The sequence below is a fragment of the Elephas maximus genome, chromosome 19 (genome assembly GCF_024166365.1).
Source record: "Elephas maximus indicus isolate mEleMax1 chromosome 19, mEleMax1 primary haplotype, whole genome shotgun sequence".
Lineage (NCBI taxonomy): Eukaryota > Metazoa > Chordata > Mammalia > Proboscidea > Elephantidae > Elephas > Elephas maximus.
In genome coordinates, this window is record NC_064837.1 from 8,167,185 (window position 1) to 8,185,328 (window position 18,144).

Here is an 18,144-nt window from a genome sequence, read left to right on the forward strand (position 1 = left end):
ACAAAGATAAAGACCAGAAAGGCAAACTATGTTACCAGAACCGCTAGGTCAGTAGAGGCCCATAAGTTCTGACTCCTGGAGCAGAGAACCCATTGCCTCCCAGGAGGACTGACTCAGAAAATGCTTTAGCCAGGCAGAGAAGGCTACGCTAAGTTCTGGAGACCAAACAGGAAATGGAGTGGAAGATAGTCTGGGTGGGACATCTGTGCTACGTCCTGTACGTTTGCAGGGGTGCTATCTCTGAACCAAACTGTTCAGCTAAATGGATCACCTCACAGCTACATAGCAGCTGGTTCACCAAACAAGTGCACACATACGCTGGTGGTAAGTCTCACTTCATGAAGTGCTGCTCACTCAATGACTATTATGACTCATTTCTCCTGAAACAAAAAAATTTGACTCTGTTATATAACTAGAATCAAAGTTAAAACATACCACTTCCACTTCCTTCATTGGCGAGGGAGGCGCCGTAAAGGCTCTAGACAAAAGAGCTGTCATATTCAAGACACTGCTTTGCAGGATCTTAACTAATTTATGTGATAAGAAACATAGCCGTGAAGATTAAAAGGGCCACAGATTCTTTGACTTCTCTCCCATCAAGAGATGATGTCTATGTCCCTTCCTCTTGAATCCGTGGCAGCGGAAGTGATGTTGGGCCGGTTTTCAGGCTCAGGCACTAAGAGACTGGCTGCTTTTACTTTCTTTCTCTTGGAGGCCTGAGTTGCCACGTAAGCTGTCTGGCAGTCTTGCTGGAAAGACTGCACGGAGAAACTCTGAGACTACATTGAGAGGGAGAGTGGCCCAGCTGAGCCCCACCTTCCAGTCATCCCTGCCAGGGTGCCAGACATGTGAGTGAAATTGTCTTGGACTATCCAGACCAGCCCACTCAACAGAATAATAACACTGAGTGGTCCCAGTTGTTGTCATACGGAGTAGAAGAATCGGTCAGCTGATCCCTGCTCAAATCCCTGATCCACAAACTTGTGAGACATAATGAAATGGGGATTGTTTTAAATCAGTACGTTTTGGGGTCATTTGTTTTGCAGCAACAGGTACCCAAAAGATGAGCATCCTGCTCTGGCGCTCACACATTTTTTCTCAGGAAGGCCAGAGCGTGTATGTGTGTGTGTGTGTGAGTATGAGTGTGGGTAAGGTCATGTTCAGGAATGTCCAGCATCAATCAATCTCATTCATCTTTACTTCTATCTCAGTCCCTGATCCCAGGTCACACCCTTATTATCAAACATTACACGGACAAGAGCTTCAGGATTTGCCTATAAAATGCGTAGCTTTCTCTTAATTCTTCCTCTGGTGGGTATAAGGATGGGCATGTGTTGCGTGGGCTGCCTGATGCTCCCAACTATCTATATAGGAAACTTCTTCGACCAGGCCAGGCTATGCATTCACACTTCCCTCAGGATCCATGTGCATCGGAGCACATTTTAATATTTTGCCCCAAGACAAAGTGATGCTAAGTTGTGCTCATATATTTTGCACCTCTGTGGCACTTGATAAGCTCTGCTAATGTAATTAAAGCTGGGTCTGCTGAGGCTCACTCACCAGGCGATTTGCAAGGGAGATGGTGCCTGCCGTCACTTCAGCTTCTTGCTGACATTTGAGTTTGTCTGCTGTTGCCTTCTCAAACTTGGCTGTGAGTTTTGCCAGGTTTTCATTAAGGTGCTGGTAGGAAGAAATATAAAGTCAGCCATTCCAGCCCAAGTCACAGACATTTTAGGGCATGTCCCAGAACGAGACTCTGAGACGAGGGTTTGTGTGTGAGAGACTTTTAATAAAGTGCCCCTGGAGGAAAGTGCAAGGAAATGGGGAGAGCAGAGCAAAGGAGGGGAGGAAGCCAAGCAAGGGCGAGATCTCAGTGGAGCCTCAATTAGGGTGGCTTCAACTGGACCCTGCAGGGGGACTGTGGAGTGGAAGTCCAGAGTTGTCCTGAATTAAGGCAAGAGCTGAGCTTTCATGCTCCCTCAGCCATTGGTAAAGGGGCATGAGGAGGGGTGGAGGGCTGGGGAGGGGTGGTCATAAACTCCATCTCTACTTCCACTGGGGGAAACGGGTTCCAATCGCCTGACAGTGAGGCACAGGGGCTGGCTATTAGAAGCAAAAGCCCACAGATGGTCAGTGGGAACCCAGGGGGGCTTGGGAGGAACACTGGCTGTGTCCACTGCAGCAGGGCTGGGGCTGGAGCATCTGAAACTAAGTCCTGCCCTTGCTGTAAAATCCTAGGAGTGTAAGGTCTCTGGGTAAGAGTGTCACAGGGGCTCAGAGAGACACAGTGGGGAAGGGTCCTGGGCCGAATCCCATTAGGATTAGGGGGTGGCTCTGAACTGGCTGCAGGAAGAATCTCTGACTTGGTAATTATGGGCTGGAGGAGACACTGGTGCCCTAAGAGGAAGGCACAATGGTACCTTCAGATGAGACTGAGAGCACCAGCTGTAAGAACAAAAGGAAATAACTTTTACTTAACCTCATCTACTCTCATTCATCATCCTGAAGTCTAGGGACATTTATTTAAAGTTTCATTTTTTTCCCATAAGTTTACTAAGAATTTAGAATTGAAGGATTTAGCTTTTGTTGCCCCCAGAATAGATATTTGTATACACAAAGACACATGAACAAATAGTAGATGCTTCCAAACGCATCTCACGTCTATGCAATAACCGGGGTTCAGGTTGCTTTGTTAGTCATTAGTATTTCACAAGAGAAATAAATTTCGCACCAAGTTTATAGAGCCACCCAAAAGCCATTGTCATTGAGTTGATTCTGACTCCTAACAACCCTATAGGACAGAGCAGAACTGCCCTACAGGGTTTCCAAGGCTGTATATCTTTACAGAAGCAGGTTGCCACATCTTTCTCCCCTGGAGCAGCTGGTGGATTCAAACCACTGACCTTTTGGTTAGCAGTTGAGTGCTTAACCACTGCACCACCAGGGCTCCTTTTATAGAGCCAAGCAGTATAAAAAGCAGGCAATGAGCCGTCCAACTGATGATGGCGGAATGGCCACACTCACTTTACTCCTTTTTTTCCTCAGACTTCTATAAAATGATTATGAAGCAATTAAAAAAAAGTCATACATTCACAACAGCAAGCAAATTGGTGAGGGCCGTTGGAGGGTAAGGGATTCCAGCAGATTTTCGGAAGACCACGTTGATGGAGGAACGGAAACTGCTGGAGAAAGGCAGAGGAAGCTGGAGTGTAGAGGTGGCCTCAGTTCACCAAAGTGGGAGCTGACCAGCCCTGCAGAGCCTGCTTATAGACTGGGGAGTTGGAAATGTCAGGTGTAAAGGAGGGTGAAGCTGAAAATGAGAGCGTTAATTGAAAGGCTTTTTTGATCCTTCATCCCCACTCCCATGCCAAGAATGCAACGCCGCCAGGCATCTATGACTCCAGGCTAGAGATTCAGTAATCACTGAGAAAAGACACCACATTCTGGCATTTAGGATGTATCCAGGATAACTCACTTGATCTTGAAAAGCAATTTCTGGCAGGCATCCAGCTCTACCCTTGCTTGGAGATAGTCTGATAGTTTGCGATTCCTACTCTTGTAAACATGAAAGGACAAGAAGATATTTGATGAAAGCCTAGATTAAGAAAGAGACAAATTAAGGTAAAGAAAGGGGGAAAAAAATGACCTAGGGAAAACAGTTTCGACAACAATAAAAAAGAATGAAACCTGCCACAATTAGTTTTCTCAAAACGAATCAAAAGATGTTTCATTTATAAAACAAGAAGAGGATGCTATTAAGAAGAACACAAAATGAAAATACTGGTATGGAAATTACCATGATTGTTAACGTAAAAAAAAAAAACAAAAATCAAGGGAACGGTTAAAAGGTAGTTTTGAGAAATCTCCTAGAGAGTAGAAGAAAATATAAGGTGATGAAAAGGTGTGAGGAAATAAAGAAACAATCTAGGACACACAATATAAAAAATCAATATACATTCCAACAAATGAGAAGACTAAACAGAAAACAGAAAAGGAGGCAATTACCAAAGAAATAATACAAAATAATTTTACAGAGCTGAAAGGAATAGATTTTTATATGCCATATAAAATGAATTAAAAATGAATGGCAGCTAAGCACATCAAAGTAAAGTTTCAGACACCAAGAAGAAAGAAAAGATCAAAAGACTTCCAGAAAAAAGGAAAAACAGGGCACCTATAAAAAAGAGACCATTTTATCAGGCTTCTCACCACACAAGAAAAAAAAACCCACTGCCATCGAGTCGATTCTGACTCATAGTGACCACACAAGAGGATAATGTATAACATGTCCTAAGGGGAAAAAGATATACCAACTCAGAATGCAATACTCAGCAAAATTATTAGCATAAGAATAAAATAAAAACATTTCCAGACTATAAGAATTCAGATATACCTCTCACTTAACATTTCTGAGAAAGTTACTCAAGAATGAGCTGTACCAAAATAAGAAAAGAAACCAAGAAAGAAGAGGGCATGGGAAACCAACCTAAGAAATCAGTGAAACATGTTTATTCTCCACTATTAATTGGAGCCCTGGACCAGGGATCAGGCAGAAAGGTCTTGAGGGACAAATGGGGACTCGATAGAACACTGGATTGGATAGAGGGTTTAAAAATAATTGAGGCTATGCCAAAGGAACTAACAGAAGAGAAAAAAAAAAGTAGAAATTCTGGGAGGCGGGGGAAGATTGTATAAAAAAATAAAATGTAATTATAATATAACACTTAGATCTGCAATGAACAATATAAACATGGTCACAATAATAAAAATAGAATTTGTTGATTTTCAATTTTTCAAATCAGACAGAGCACAGGGAGCTTAATTTTGGTTACAGAACTCAGTGTAGGTGTTTTCAGCAGTGGCAAATAAAAAGAAAATGTAATGATGACAGAAGTTGGGAGATGGAAGACAGGGAGAAGAACCAAAGGAAAGGGTAATGGTTTCATCTTGAAAACTGAGGGCTCCAAGGAAGCTGCCTCTGTGTGATAGAACCCGAAATAAAGGTGGTGGTTGTTATTATTTGCTGTCAAGTCGATTGCAACTCATGGTGACCCCATGTATGCAGAGTACAACTGCTCCATAGGATTTTCAAGGCTCTGATCTTTCAGAAGCAGATCGCCAGGCCTGTCTTCCAAGGTGCCTCTGGGTGTGTTCAAACCTCCAACCTTGTAGCTAGTAGGTCAAGCACTTAATCTTTTGCACTGCCCAGGGACTGCAAAATGAAGATTATGTCAACTAAAAATAGTTGCCATCACTATATCAAGAAGGCATGGGAATGAATGACATATTCTCATCTAGCATACCAGAAAGTGAACTGCAATCAAGATGCAGTGATAACTATTGGTGATTTTAATGCAAAAGTTGGAAACAAAGAAGAAGGATCAGTAGTCGGAAACTATGGCCTTGGCAATAGAAACAATGCCGGAGATCGAATGATACAATTTTGCAAGACCAACGACTTCTTCATTGCAAATACCTTCTTTCACCAACATAAACGGCTACTATACACATGGACCTAGCCAGATGGAACACACAGAATCAAATTGACTATATCTGTGGAAAGAGATGATGGAAAAGCTCAATATCATCAGTCAGAACAAGGCCAGGGGCCGACTGTGGAACAGACCATCAATTGCTCATATGCAAGTTCAAGCTGAAACTGAAGAAAATCAGAGCAAGTCCACGAGAGCCAAAATATGACCTTGAGTATATCCCACCTGGATTTAGAGACCACCTGAAGAACTGATTGGACAGATTGAACACTGGTGACTGAAGACTGGATGAGTTGTGGAATGACATCAAGGACATCATACATGAAGAAAGCAAGAGGTCATTGAAAAGACAGGAAAGAAAGAAAAGACCAAGATGGATGTCGGAGGAGACTCTGAAACTTGCTCTCAAACCTCGAGCAGCTAAAGCAAAAGGAAGAATTGATGAAGTAAAAGAACTGAACAGAAGATTTCAAAGGGCGACTGGAGAAGACAAAGTATTATAATGACATGTGCAAAGAGCTGGAAATGCAAAACCAAAAGGGAAGAACACACTTGGTGTTTCTCAAGCTGAAAGAACTGAAGAAAAAATTCAAGCCTCAAGTGGCAATAGTGAAAGATTCTATGGGGAAAATATTAAATGACGCAGGAAGCATCAAAAGAAGATGGAAGGAATATACACAGTCATTATACCAAAAAGAATTAGTAGGTGTTCAACCATTTCAAGAGGTAGCATATGATCAGGAACCAATGGTACTGAAGGAAGAAGTCCAAACTGCTCTGAAGGCATTGGCGAAAAACAAGCCTCCAGGAATTGACGGAATATCAATTGAGATGTTTCAACAAACGGATGCAGTGCTGGAGGTGCTCACTTGTCTCTGCCAAGAAATATGGAAGACAGCTTCCTGGCCAACTGACTGGAAGACATCCATATTTACGCCTATTCCCAAGAAAGGTGACCCAACTGAATGTGGAAATTATAGAACAATATCATTAATATCACATGCAAGCAAAATTTTGCTGAAGATCATTCAAAAACGGCTGTAGCAAGATACCAACAGGGAACTGCCAGAAATTCAGGCCGGTTTCAGAAGAGGAGGTGGAACCAGGGATATCATTGCTGATGTCAGATGGATCCTGGCTGAAAGCAGAGAATACCAGAAGGATGTTTACCTGTGTTTTATTGACTATGCAAGGACATTCAACTGTGTGGATCATAACAAATTATCGACAACACTGTGAAGGATGGGAATTCCAGAACATTTAATTGCGCTCATGAGGAAACTTTACGTAGATCAAGAGGCAGTTGTTCGGACAGAACAATGGGATACTGCATGGTTTAAAGTCAGGAAAGGTGTGCGCCAGGGTTGTATTCTTTCACTGTACCTATTTAACCTGTATGCTGAGCAAATAATCCGAGAAGCTGGACTATATGAAGAAGAACGGGGCATCAAGATTGGAGGAAGACTCATTAACAACCTGCGTTATGCAGGTGGCACAACCTTGCTTGCTGAAAGTGAAGAGGACTTGAAGCACTTACTAATGAAGATCAAAGACCACAGCCTTCTGTATGGATTACACCTCAACCTAAAGAAAACAAAAATCCTCACAACCAGACCAATGAGCAACATCATGATAAATGGAGAAAAGACTGAAGTTGTCAAGGATTTCATTTTACTTGGATCCACAATCAACACCCATGGAAGCAGCAGTCAAGAAATCAAAAGACACATTGCATTGGGTAAATCTGCTGCAAAGGAGCTCTTTAAAGTGTTGAAGAGCAAAGACGTCACCTTGAATACTAAGGTGCACCTGACCCAAGCCATGGCATTTTCAATTGCATCATATGCCTGTGAAAGCTGGACAATGAATAAGGAAGACCGAAGAAGAGCTGATGCCTTTGAACTGTGGCGTTGGTGAAGAATATCGAATATACCACGGACTGCCAGAAGAACGAACAAATCTGTCTTGGAAGAAGTACAACCAGAATGCTCCTTAGAAGCAAGGATGGCGAGACTGCGTCTTACATACTTTGGACATGTTGTCAGAGGGGATCAGTCTCCAGAGAAGGATATCATACTTGGCAAAGTACAGCGTCAGCGGAAAAGAGGAAGACCCTCAACGAGGTGGTTTGACACAGTGGCTGCAACAATGGGCTCAAGCATAACAACGATTGTGAGGATGGTTCAGGACCGGGCAGTGTTTCGTTCTGTTGTGCTCAGGGTCACTATGAGTTGGAGCCAACTCGACAGCACCTAACAACAACAACCCTGAAATCAGATTTTTACCTGAAAGCTCCTGCTGTTTTAAATATTGGCAATTACTTAAATCATTTTCAAACACTGTGCAGGTCCACTAAAACACATTTAAGCCATTTTTGCAAGATCTGATGTGGCGTTAACAATCAGTTGAAATAGATAAAGAATTAAAAGGGTGGGGACTGCTGTCTCTCATACAAAGCCCTTGTCCACCATAGTATTTGATATTTTACCTTGTGTGACTATACGCAGGAGTCCTGCGTGGTGCAAATGGTTAACGTGCTCACTGCTAACCGAAAGGCTGGAGGTTCAAGTCCACCCAGAGGCATCTTAGAAGGAAGGCCTGGCATTCTACTTCTGAAAAATCAGCCACTGAAAACGCTACAGAGCGCAGTTCTACTCTGACACACATGGGGTAGCTATGAGTTGGAATTGACTCAACAGCAACTGGGTTTGTTTTTAGATTGGTATTTACATGCTCATTGCAAATGCCTTGCTTGTTTTTCAAATATTATTAATTTACGCATTGTAACATTTTAGAAAATGTTATGTTCATTATAGAAAAAAATAGAAAATACAGATATAAAAAGTAAAATCCATTCAAAATCCACCACCCAGAGATAACGCCCACTGTTAACATTTTTCTGTATTGCATCTATAATCAAAATGAAATTTCGTGTATCCTGAATATAAAATGCTTTACTTGCAATTACCCTAAAATCCTAAAAAGAAGGCTGGCAATGTAAGTGCCTCAGTGGCATACAAGGAAGAATGTCCTTGCCCTGGGTGCACCTCCACATTAGGGAGGGGTGTTTGCCCATCTCCTCTGTTATGAGTGGGGATGTCAGAATTCTTGGGATGTTGGAGGCATGTGTATAAGCAGAGGATGGGGGTGCAGATTGTTCAAAGCAAGAATACATTTTCCCAGAAAATATTTTGGCAGAAAAGGGTAGCCAAGTATTTGTAAGATACTCTTACTGCTTTCACAGGTTGAGTGGGCCGTTATGAGCATGTTGGCTACCGAAAAGGTATAAACATTGTAAAAACATTCCCCTTGCACCAAATGTTCTGTTAGTTAAAATAACTGGAATAGAGAGTCTTTGGAAATGCAGTTCTTGTAGCACTTTTCCTGGAAAGACTGAAGAATATGGGAATTACTGGTAGGTCTTTTTCCCAAAAGCAGGACTAGGGGAAAGTGCTTTGCATTTTGGTCCTTTGAAGAAGGCTGTTGTTACAGTGCTATGACCTGTTTGAAGTAAACTGGTCTGTGAAGATCCGGATTTATAAAGCAAACAGATAGGCAGGAGATTAGGTGCTTCATTGAAGTATCCTTTCTTTATAAAGAGACTGGTCGTGAGGATTTTTGAACTAGTACCTTTAGCCAGAGAATTCAATCTAACCATCAGTAAACCTGTGTCACACGAGGCACGAAGCATGTCTATGCTCTTACTTTTCACGATTTGTAAAACCTTCTTTATCATCGTGTCAGATTTGCAGCAAGGATGTTATCTGCTTGGCATGCATGTGTAGAAATGAAAGATCTAGAAAATTTTTAGATTGAACTTGACCGTAGCAGTGAGTGATAACCAGCGCTTGTCCATGCATGTGATGGCCCATGACGTTCGAGGAGGGAAGCGGAAGTAATGGTAAAGAGTGATGGGGGCCACAGTAACGGCAGCAGCAGCAGCTCCTGCCTCTGCATGGATCTCGCATTGCCACGGGCTGGGCTCTGAGCTCGCGCATCACATGCATTATCTCCTTCCATCTTCACAGCTATCCCATGAAGCAGACACTATTTTTGTGTCTATTTTATGGATGAGGAAATTAAAGTCTGGGCATTCTAAAGATCTTACTAAACGTCACCCAGTCAGTAAATATAGCATGGATTGGAACTGAGGTCTGACTACGGATTTTCAGCTGCTACGCTATCCTGGAGAATTCCAATTTCTGCCTATCACTTTGGTAATATCCACTTTAATGGCACAGGTGAAGCTCAAGGGAAATCTTTCTCAAATAGGTGAGATCTCCACATCATCACCATCACCCTCCCATCCTGGGTGAAGCAGGTACAAGCATAGTATCAACACGGGGTTTATAAAAACTAAAGACCTCACATTTTTATATTTACAGTCAAGGGATCCCCTGCTAAGACCCCAATGTACAACCTGCTTTTAAAAGCTTCCATAAAAAAAATGCAGTGTACAACCTACTTTTAAAAGTTTCCATAAAAAAAAATGCAGACAGTATAAAACATCACTTGACCACAATTGCTGAGTGTGAGACGGGCAGACAGCAGGCCAGGAGTGAAGACAATAGGTACAAAAGGTGGGGTAAGATGACTAAACCCTACATCTCCAAGGGGAAAACAAAGGAATCTCAAATTTTGACCTTATATTCTTAACCATCAGATCTGCAAAAAATGTTAACAAATTAATTTGTGACTATTGAGATAATAGTTGGCTACATGGATAATGCTGTTTATCTGTTATGCACATCTGTCTGTCTTTTCTTCCCTCAGAGGCAAAAGGGAAAAACCTTTGAGGACAAAAGCTATAAAGTGATGGTCCAGAGGCTCATCCAGGCAATGGGTGCCTCGCTTGGCTTAGACAACCGAAACCAAGCCAGGTGCCACCAAGATGGCCCCGACTCATGGTGACCTGATGTGTGTCAAAGTAGAATTACGCTCCAAAGGGTTTCCAAAGGCTAATTTTTTGGAAGTAGACCTTCAGGCCTTCCTTCCAAGGAGCCTCTGAGCGGCTTGGAACCTCCAATCTTTTGTTAACATCTGAGTGCTCAACTGTTTGCACCACCAGGGACTCCAGGCCCTGGATAGTGTTTGAGAAGAAAAAAAAAATTTTTTTTTGTCTCTGTTAAAAAAACTAGGAGATGTGCATAAAAAGCTTGGTTTTCCCACTTCTCCATAAAAACCAGAACAGTGGGTTTGGGGTGATGGCTTGAGAGTACAGTCCATTAGGGCTGATTAACAGGGTCGGGAGGCTTGGGCTTCACTTACAGTGACCTTGGCTTTAACGGCTGCCAGCTTCTCCTGGGCAGCTGTGAGGTCTGCAGTGGCTTTGCTCAACGCTTGGCGTTTTGGTTCCACATCACAAAACACCTCGTAGAATCTCACAATGTTTATGACCCAGGAGCAGAGACCCGCAGCTGCATATGACTTGGTGGCCACAAGCTCGGGATTGAACTCAGGGTCTTGCAGGTATGGCCTGATGGCTTTGAGGCAGTTCTCATGAATGTTCTCTTTGTCAAAGTTGACCAGGGAGTCCAGGAAGCCATCCACCTTGGCCATGGTGACCTTGGCGGCCTTCCAGCTCCGGTCCTTGGGCACCTTACCCCCGGGGGCCATTAGCACCATCACCGCAGCACTGACGTTGCTGACAGCTGAAGGAGGGGACCCAAACGACTTGAGTTCTGTCAGGTTGGTCTGCAAAAGAGAAGGCAGTCGTTAGGGGAAAATGAATGGGCTTTCTTTGTCCTGGGCCACTAATGGAGTCAGGCTTTGGAGTGATCAATCGGAGAGGCCTGCTTTGAAGCCTGCAGCAGTCCTCTGAATTTTAAATATCATGACTCATCAAAAGGAAACCAAAGCTCCTCTCCAGCAGCTCCAGGCTTCCCTGAATGGTGAGCTGAGGCTCAGCTATGTTCTTTTAGCACTTCAGCTGACTCGTAGCCCATTAGAAACACACAATTATTTCACATTCAGCTGAAAAACAGAAGGATGCCAACACACTCCGAAATATGCAGCATGCCATGAATAAAAGATAAGGTTATTATAAATTAATTTCCATCCTGGATTGAAGAGAATAGCACTGTAACCCAACTAAATTTTTTTTTCTTTGATTAAACTGCTTTGTTCCAGGTGCTTGTTCTAACTACACTTGACTGTCCTGATAGCAAAGAGACATTTTCTGCCAAGAAATAATTCATACAGAAAGCTAGGTACAGCCTCTGCAGTCAGCTGCCTCTGCCTGGACTTGGATTTTCGAGTTTCACTTGCTTTAGAAAGACATGGCTGAAAGGGTAGGCCTTGACAAGCCACTTCACCTTCCCAGGTCTCAGTGCCTTCATATGTGAAGTAGGGGCAGGGGAACCCCCTGGTCTGTAAGTGAACTTGTGTCATAAATGTGTGTAGAATCAATTTAAGATTTGCTGTGACTGTCAACAAGAAGCCTATGACTTAGAGAGCACACGTTCAGGGCTGGTTTTGTAAGTGGGTAAAATCTTGATTTTGAATTCTTTTGGGGAACTCTTGGGCCTGGAAATCCACAAATGAGGGGGATTATTTCTAGCCCATAATTTCGCCCACTTCTGGATTTCCAGGCCAAACAGTTTACGCTTAACACTAACCTAAAGCTTGGCAGTTTGAAACCACCTAGAGGGACCGTAGAAGAAAGGCTTGGTGACCTGCTTCCGTTAAGATCACTGCCAAGAAAACCCTATGCAACAGTTCTTCTCTGTAACACATGGGGTTGCTGAAACCAACTCAACGGCAATGGTTTTTTTGTTGTTGTTGCTTAATGGAAGTACCTAGGAAGATGCTCCATTGGCTCCTTCAACTACTTTCCGCATTTGGCCACAATAAACTTGTCAGGAGCAAGAATGAAGAAAGGTTGAGGTGTGAGAATGAATTAGCATACCTGTTGCAGTGGCCCCTCCAATCTCCCCTTCCCCCGCAAGGTGGAATAGACAAAAGTGAGAACAGGCTTTGGGTAGCTATCAAAACAAAATAAACGGAAACCCATATTTTAAAAATAGTGCAAGGTAAACATGCTCCTGTACTGTATTAATATAAAAATGCTCAGAGACGAAAATTAATTCTGTAACACAGATCACTGTTAACATTTCAAAGTAATTCCTTCCAGTATTTTTTACATTCATATGTATTTATATATTAACCACTACTCTTTTGATTTTAGGTGACAGAAAGTCTGCCTGAAGTGAAAAGGGACTGTTTCTGTTCATGTACCTGGGAGGGCAGGGATGGGGCGGGCTTCAAGGATGAATGGAACTGCTGTTTGAATGTCCTTGGGACACTCTGATCTTCTCTGACTTCTGCTTCTCCTTGTGCGTGGCTTCTTTTTCCACACCAGTTTCTCCACATCTCAAGGCACACACAGCCAGTGTCTGAGACCTCATCTTTCTCTCTCTCTCTCTTGCACTAGCCACAATGGCCTCCTCTCAGGGTTTGGCTTACCACGCTCATTCTCCCTCAGGAACCCTGCCTGGATCACATCTCCTAAGCCACTTGGATGGCTGACACCTTCTTATCCTTCACTGTCTCGATTCAAATGTCCTCCATTCAGAAAGACTCCCCCCGCCAGCCTCCCCTTCCTAGTTATTTCCCATCCTAGCTCCCAGATAAGCTCCTATGAGAACTTACTGCAAACGATGACCACTTTTTCCTTGACCTACAGTATCTCTCCTTCATGAGAAGAGAGACCCCATCTGTACATTGACCACTGTAGGTAGCCCCAGTGCCTGGAAGAGAAATTGGTGCATAGTAGGTTCTCAACAAAATGTGTGTTAAGCCTTTGAATGGAACGAATGGGTACTGGCAACTTCAGCCTTACATCCTTAACTTTCACCAAAAAAAAAAAAAAAAAATAGGACAGAGACATTTTCTCCAGCGTAGGTCAAAGTAAGAAAGCCCAAGGAAGTGATCTCGTCTGGTATAATTTCAGCGACGTATGGCTCCTGCAGGCAGTCACGTGGGGCAGGCAGGCAGAGTGCCATCAACGGAAATGCAAGGTTGGAAAAACATTTCTCAGGAGCAGGGAGGACTTGTGTTGAGTAAGCAAACGGCAGACTCCCTTGCTTCACTCCTTTGTTGTTATTGTTAGCTGCTGTTGAGTCAGCCCCTGACTCATGGCGACCCCATGCACAAAGGAACAAAACACTGCCCGGTCCTGTGCCGTTCCCAATGGTTGTAGATTGGACCACTGTGATCCGTAGGACTTTTGGAAGGAGATTACTAGGCCTTCTTCTTAGTCTGTCTTAGTCTAGAAGCTCCGCTGAAACCTGTTCACATCACGGCAACACTCAAGCCTCCACTGGCAGGCTGGTGGTGGCCGCACATGAGAGGCACTGGCTGGGAATCAAACCTGGGTCTCCCGCCTGGAAGGCACAGTGTTGTTCTAGCTGTTGCCTCAGCCTGGACTGCTCTTCCTTCAGAGATCTGCCTGATGAATCCTTTCTTCTCCAAGCTTTTTCTCAAAACTCTCCTCAGGAAGGCCTACACTGACCACCTTCTTCAACACCACAAGCCCCCTCTTCCCTGAGCTGCCCAGGTCCAGTCCCAGCACTTCTTACTGTTTTACATTTTCTTTTTTCCCCATAGCATCTGTTGTGTTCTAATACATTGTATAAATCATCTTTTTTTTGTAATGTCATCTTTCAAAATTTCCTTAATTTTTTTTTATTGTGGTAAAATATATACCACATAGAAGTTGCCGTCTTAACCATTTTAAGCGTGGCATTAATTACATTCACAATGTTGTGTGACCATCACCACCATCTAGCTCCAAAACTTGCTTATCACCCCAGACAGAAACTCTAGCAAGAACTCCCCATTCCTCCATGCCCACAGGCCCTGGTAACCACTAATCTACCTTCTGTCTCCGTGAGTTCGTCTGTCCTAGGTAAGTCACGATCATGAAGATGGCGCAGCCCTGGGCAATGGTTCATCTGTTTACATAAGGTCGCCACGAGCCAGAGCTCACTCCATAGCAGCTAACAACAACAAGGTGTGTCATATAAGTGGAATAACTATACAACATTTGTCCTTTGTATCGGTCTTATTTCACTTAGCGTAACGTCCAGGTCCATCTACGCTGTAGCATGCGTAAGAGCCTTATTCCTTTTTATATCTGACAATTTACCTTTGGTTATGCTTATTCTCACCCTTTGCCTCTGCTAGAATGTAAAGTTCATAGGGATTGGGACCTTTGTTCATGGGTGTGTCCCATGTACCCAGAACAGTGCCTGGCACACAGAGATCGCCAATAAGTATCTGTTGAGTGAATAAATAAGTATAGGTGCCTATTCACTCATTTGACAAATACTTATTTAGTGTGTATCCGACATTGCTTGGAGTGATGGAGTTACAGCAGTGAACAAAAAAGGCAAAATCCTTTTCCTCATTCAGTTTAAGGGAGAGAAGCAACAAAGAAACAAAGAGGTAAATCTTTAACATTTTGGATAGTAATAAAAACCAAAAATCCACTGCCGTTGAGATGATTCCGACTCACAGCGACCCTGTAGGACACAGTAGAACTGCCCCATAGGGTTTCCAAGGCTGTGCCACATCTTTCTCCCACGGAATGACTGGTACGTCTGAACCACCGACCTTTTTTGGTTAGCAGCTGAGCGCTTTAATGACTGTGCCACCAGGGCAACTTGGATGGTGATAAGTACTTCGAAAAAAATAATGGGATGGAGAATTCTTGGGGTGCTAGGGAGGTCTGGGAGGCATCTTTAAGAAGCTGACGTTTCAGGTGAGATCTAAATGCTGGGAAAGGGGCAGCTCTACAGAGATGGCCAGGATTGTTCCTGACAACTGAGTCAGAAGTGCAAAGGCCTGAAGCAGGAACATATCGGACCATTATGGAGAGTGTAAAGGACCATCGGGAGTCCCTGGGTAGTGCAAAGAGTTAATGTGTTTGGCTGCTAACTGAAAGGTTGAAGGCTCAAGCACCCAGAGGTGCCTTGGAAAAAAGTCCTGGCATTTCTACTTCTGAAAAATCAGCCATTGAAAACCCAATAGAAGGGTTACCTACTAGCCAAAAGGTTGGTGGTTGGAACCCACCTAGAAGCACCTCAGAAGACAGGCCTGGAAATCTGCTTCTGAAAAGTCACAGCCCTGAAAACTCTATGGAGCAGTTCTGCTCTGCCCACGTGGGGTCGCCATGAGTTGGAATCGACTTGATGGCAACTAACAACAACGACAATGACTAATGATGCTGAGCATTTTTTCAGTTGCTTATTGACAATCCAGTGGAGTAAGGTTTTACTCTGATACATATGGGGCCGCCCTGGGTCAGAGATGGCTGTACGGCACTTGGTATACAGGACGGTCAGGTGGGTGGTTGGGATGCAAGCTGAGAGGCAGGCAGGGTCAGGCCACAAGGGGCTCGCTCCAGAGACCATGGGGAAGAGTCTGAATTTTATTCTAGTTCCAATGGGAAGTCTTGGAGGGTTTAGGGCAGAGAATGGAAGGATCCTATTTCCGTTGTGAGAGCTGGTTGTGGGTGGTAGCATTGTGGCAGGCTGGAGTGGAAGCTGGAATTTGCGAAGGAGTCTGCTGTAGTTGTCTGGGCAGAAAGTGAGGGTGACTTGGATCATGGCATTTGTAGTGGAGATAGTGACTGGATTCTGGACATATCTGGAGAAAATGTAGGCAGAACTTATCTGATGGTTGAAAGAGGAGGTGTGAAAGAAAGTCACTATTCTTCTCAAACAGGATTTTAAAACCTGTATTCCATCAGATAATCACAATTATGTAAAATATACTCAATTTCTGAAAAACTAGGTTATTTCTAAAACTTTTGTTGATATTAGCTGCCATTGAGGCGTCCCAACTCAGGGCAACTCCACGTACAGCAGCTCCCCCAGCTCATGTTTCCTGGTCCTGTGCCGTCTTCCTGACCACTGCTGCGCTTGAGTCCATCGTCGTGACTACTGGGTCCAAAAATCTGCTTTAAGGATGACGCTTTGCTGAACATTCTTCTGCATAAATCTTTGTAAAAATCTTAGACTAGTGTTTTAGGGTAATATTCCTAGAAGTGGACTTGCTGGGCAAAACAGAAACATTTTCAGTTTTTTTTTTTTTTTTGGTACATGTTATCAGATTATTTCCCAGAAATTTCAATTCCAGTCAGTGTCTGTATACTAGTCCACCCTTATTATTATTTAGCTTTTTTCTATTTGCTAGTCTGAAAATGGTGTTGCAGAATTGATAAATATACAGAGGTATGTAGTTTCCCTCACACAGTTTGAACAAAGTTCTTTACACTTATTTGTACTTTACGTTTTTGTTGCTATTCTGAAAATATCATATTTTCTTAATGGGCTATTGCTGATATTAGGAAAACTATTAAATTTTGTAATTTATTTTGTAATTGGTCCTTAACTTCGCCCTTTTATTTATTATATTTTTATAACATCTGTGAATGTTTGCCTGCTATTTCACAGTGTTCATACAATTCCTATTTTTCATTTATTATTTCATTGGCTAGAAATTCTAGGACAATTTTTTGTAATAGTAGCGAAGGGCGTCATTATTATTGTTATTTTTTCAGCGTTAACTGAAACTCCTCCGGTGTTCCACCATTACATAGGACGTTTTACTCTCAGTTAAAGAACTGCCCTCTGCTAAAAAATACTCAAGTATCCTTTCGCTCCTACTTTACTAACAGTTTTATTGAGGAACGGATGTTAAATTGTGTTAAATACCATTCTGACATCTCTTCAGACGACTATAGAGCTTTTCGCCTTTGATCTATGGTCGGGCATAGTTATATTAACAGCCTTGTAGACCTAGGAAGAAGGGCCTGGCAATCTACTTCTGAAAATCAGCCAATGAAAACCCAATGGATCACAACGGTCCAATCTGCAGCCAGTCACGGGAATGGTGCAGGACTGGGTAACGTTTTGTTTCCTTGTGCAAGGGGTTGCCATGAGCCAGGGATTGATTAAAATAACAATATATACTGAACAAAACTTACCAGTTTTATATTATCATTTGAATAAACCGATGGGTTTGATTGGTTAGCATTTCGTATAGATGTCTTACACCACTATTCATAAATCAGATTAAGCTGAAGTTTCATGTTCTTGTGCTGTCTCTGTCCGTTTTAGCATCAAGCTTATTATATAATCAGGGCCCTCTGCTACCCCAAAATTCCCAAAATTATTTGCTTTCAAAATGTATTTTTTATATTACTTGTTAACATTAAGTTAAAAGACAAACAATACACTTAGAGAAAATATTTACAACATACATACTGAGGAATAAAATTTATAAGAATAGCTATATCAATAAGAAAAAGGGAAATTTTCTCATAACAAATGGGAAAGAATCTAAACAGAATATGGGCAGAGGAAGAGATTTACATATCTGAAAAGATGTCCAGTCTCAGTAGAATCAAATCATTTAAAAAAAGTTTTTTTTTTTTTTTTTTAAAGTAAACAACAGACTTTATTTGAATGTCTTCAGTGTTTCCACAATGTCCTTTTTCTGTTCCAGGATCCAATCTCGATCTCTCATTGCATTTAGAGAGAGCATAGATTTTTTTTTTTTTAATTTTATTGTGCTTTAGGTGAAAGTTTACAGTGCAAATTAGTTTCTTATTAAAAAATTTACACACAAATTGTTCTGTGACACT

At 42.6% G+C, this 18,144-nt stretch overlaps 1 protein-coding gene across 9 annotated transcripts in view; it reads right to left on the reverse strand.

Annotated features, from left to right (window-relative positions):
- Positions 1-18,144, reverse strand: part of DNAH9 (dynein axonemal heavy chain 9) — a 468,295-nt gene that overhangs the window by 127,369 nt on the left and 322,782 nt on the right. For all 9 annotated transcript variants that reach the window (XM_049859546.1, XM_049859547.1, XM_049859545.1 and 6 more), the window contains 2 exons: positions 10,761-11,186; positions 1,561-1,680 (listed from right to left, as the gene is read on the reverse strand). In XM_049859546.1, coding sequence (XP_049715503.1) covers positions 1,561-1,680; positions 10,761-11,186 — 546 coding nt within the window. The remainder of the gene's footprint in view (positions 1-1,560; positions 1,681-10,760; positions 11,187-18,144) is intronic.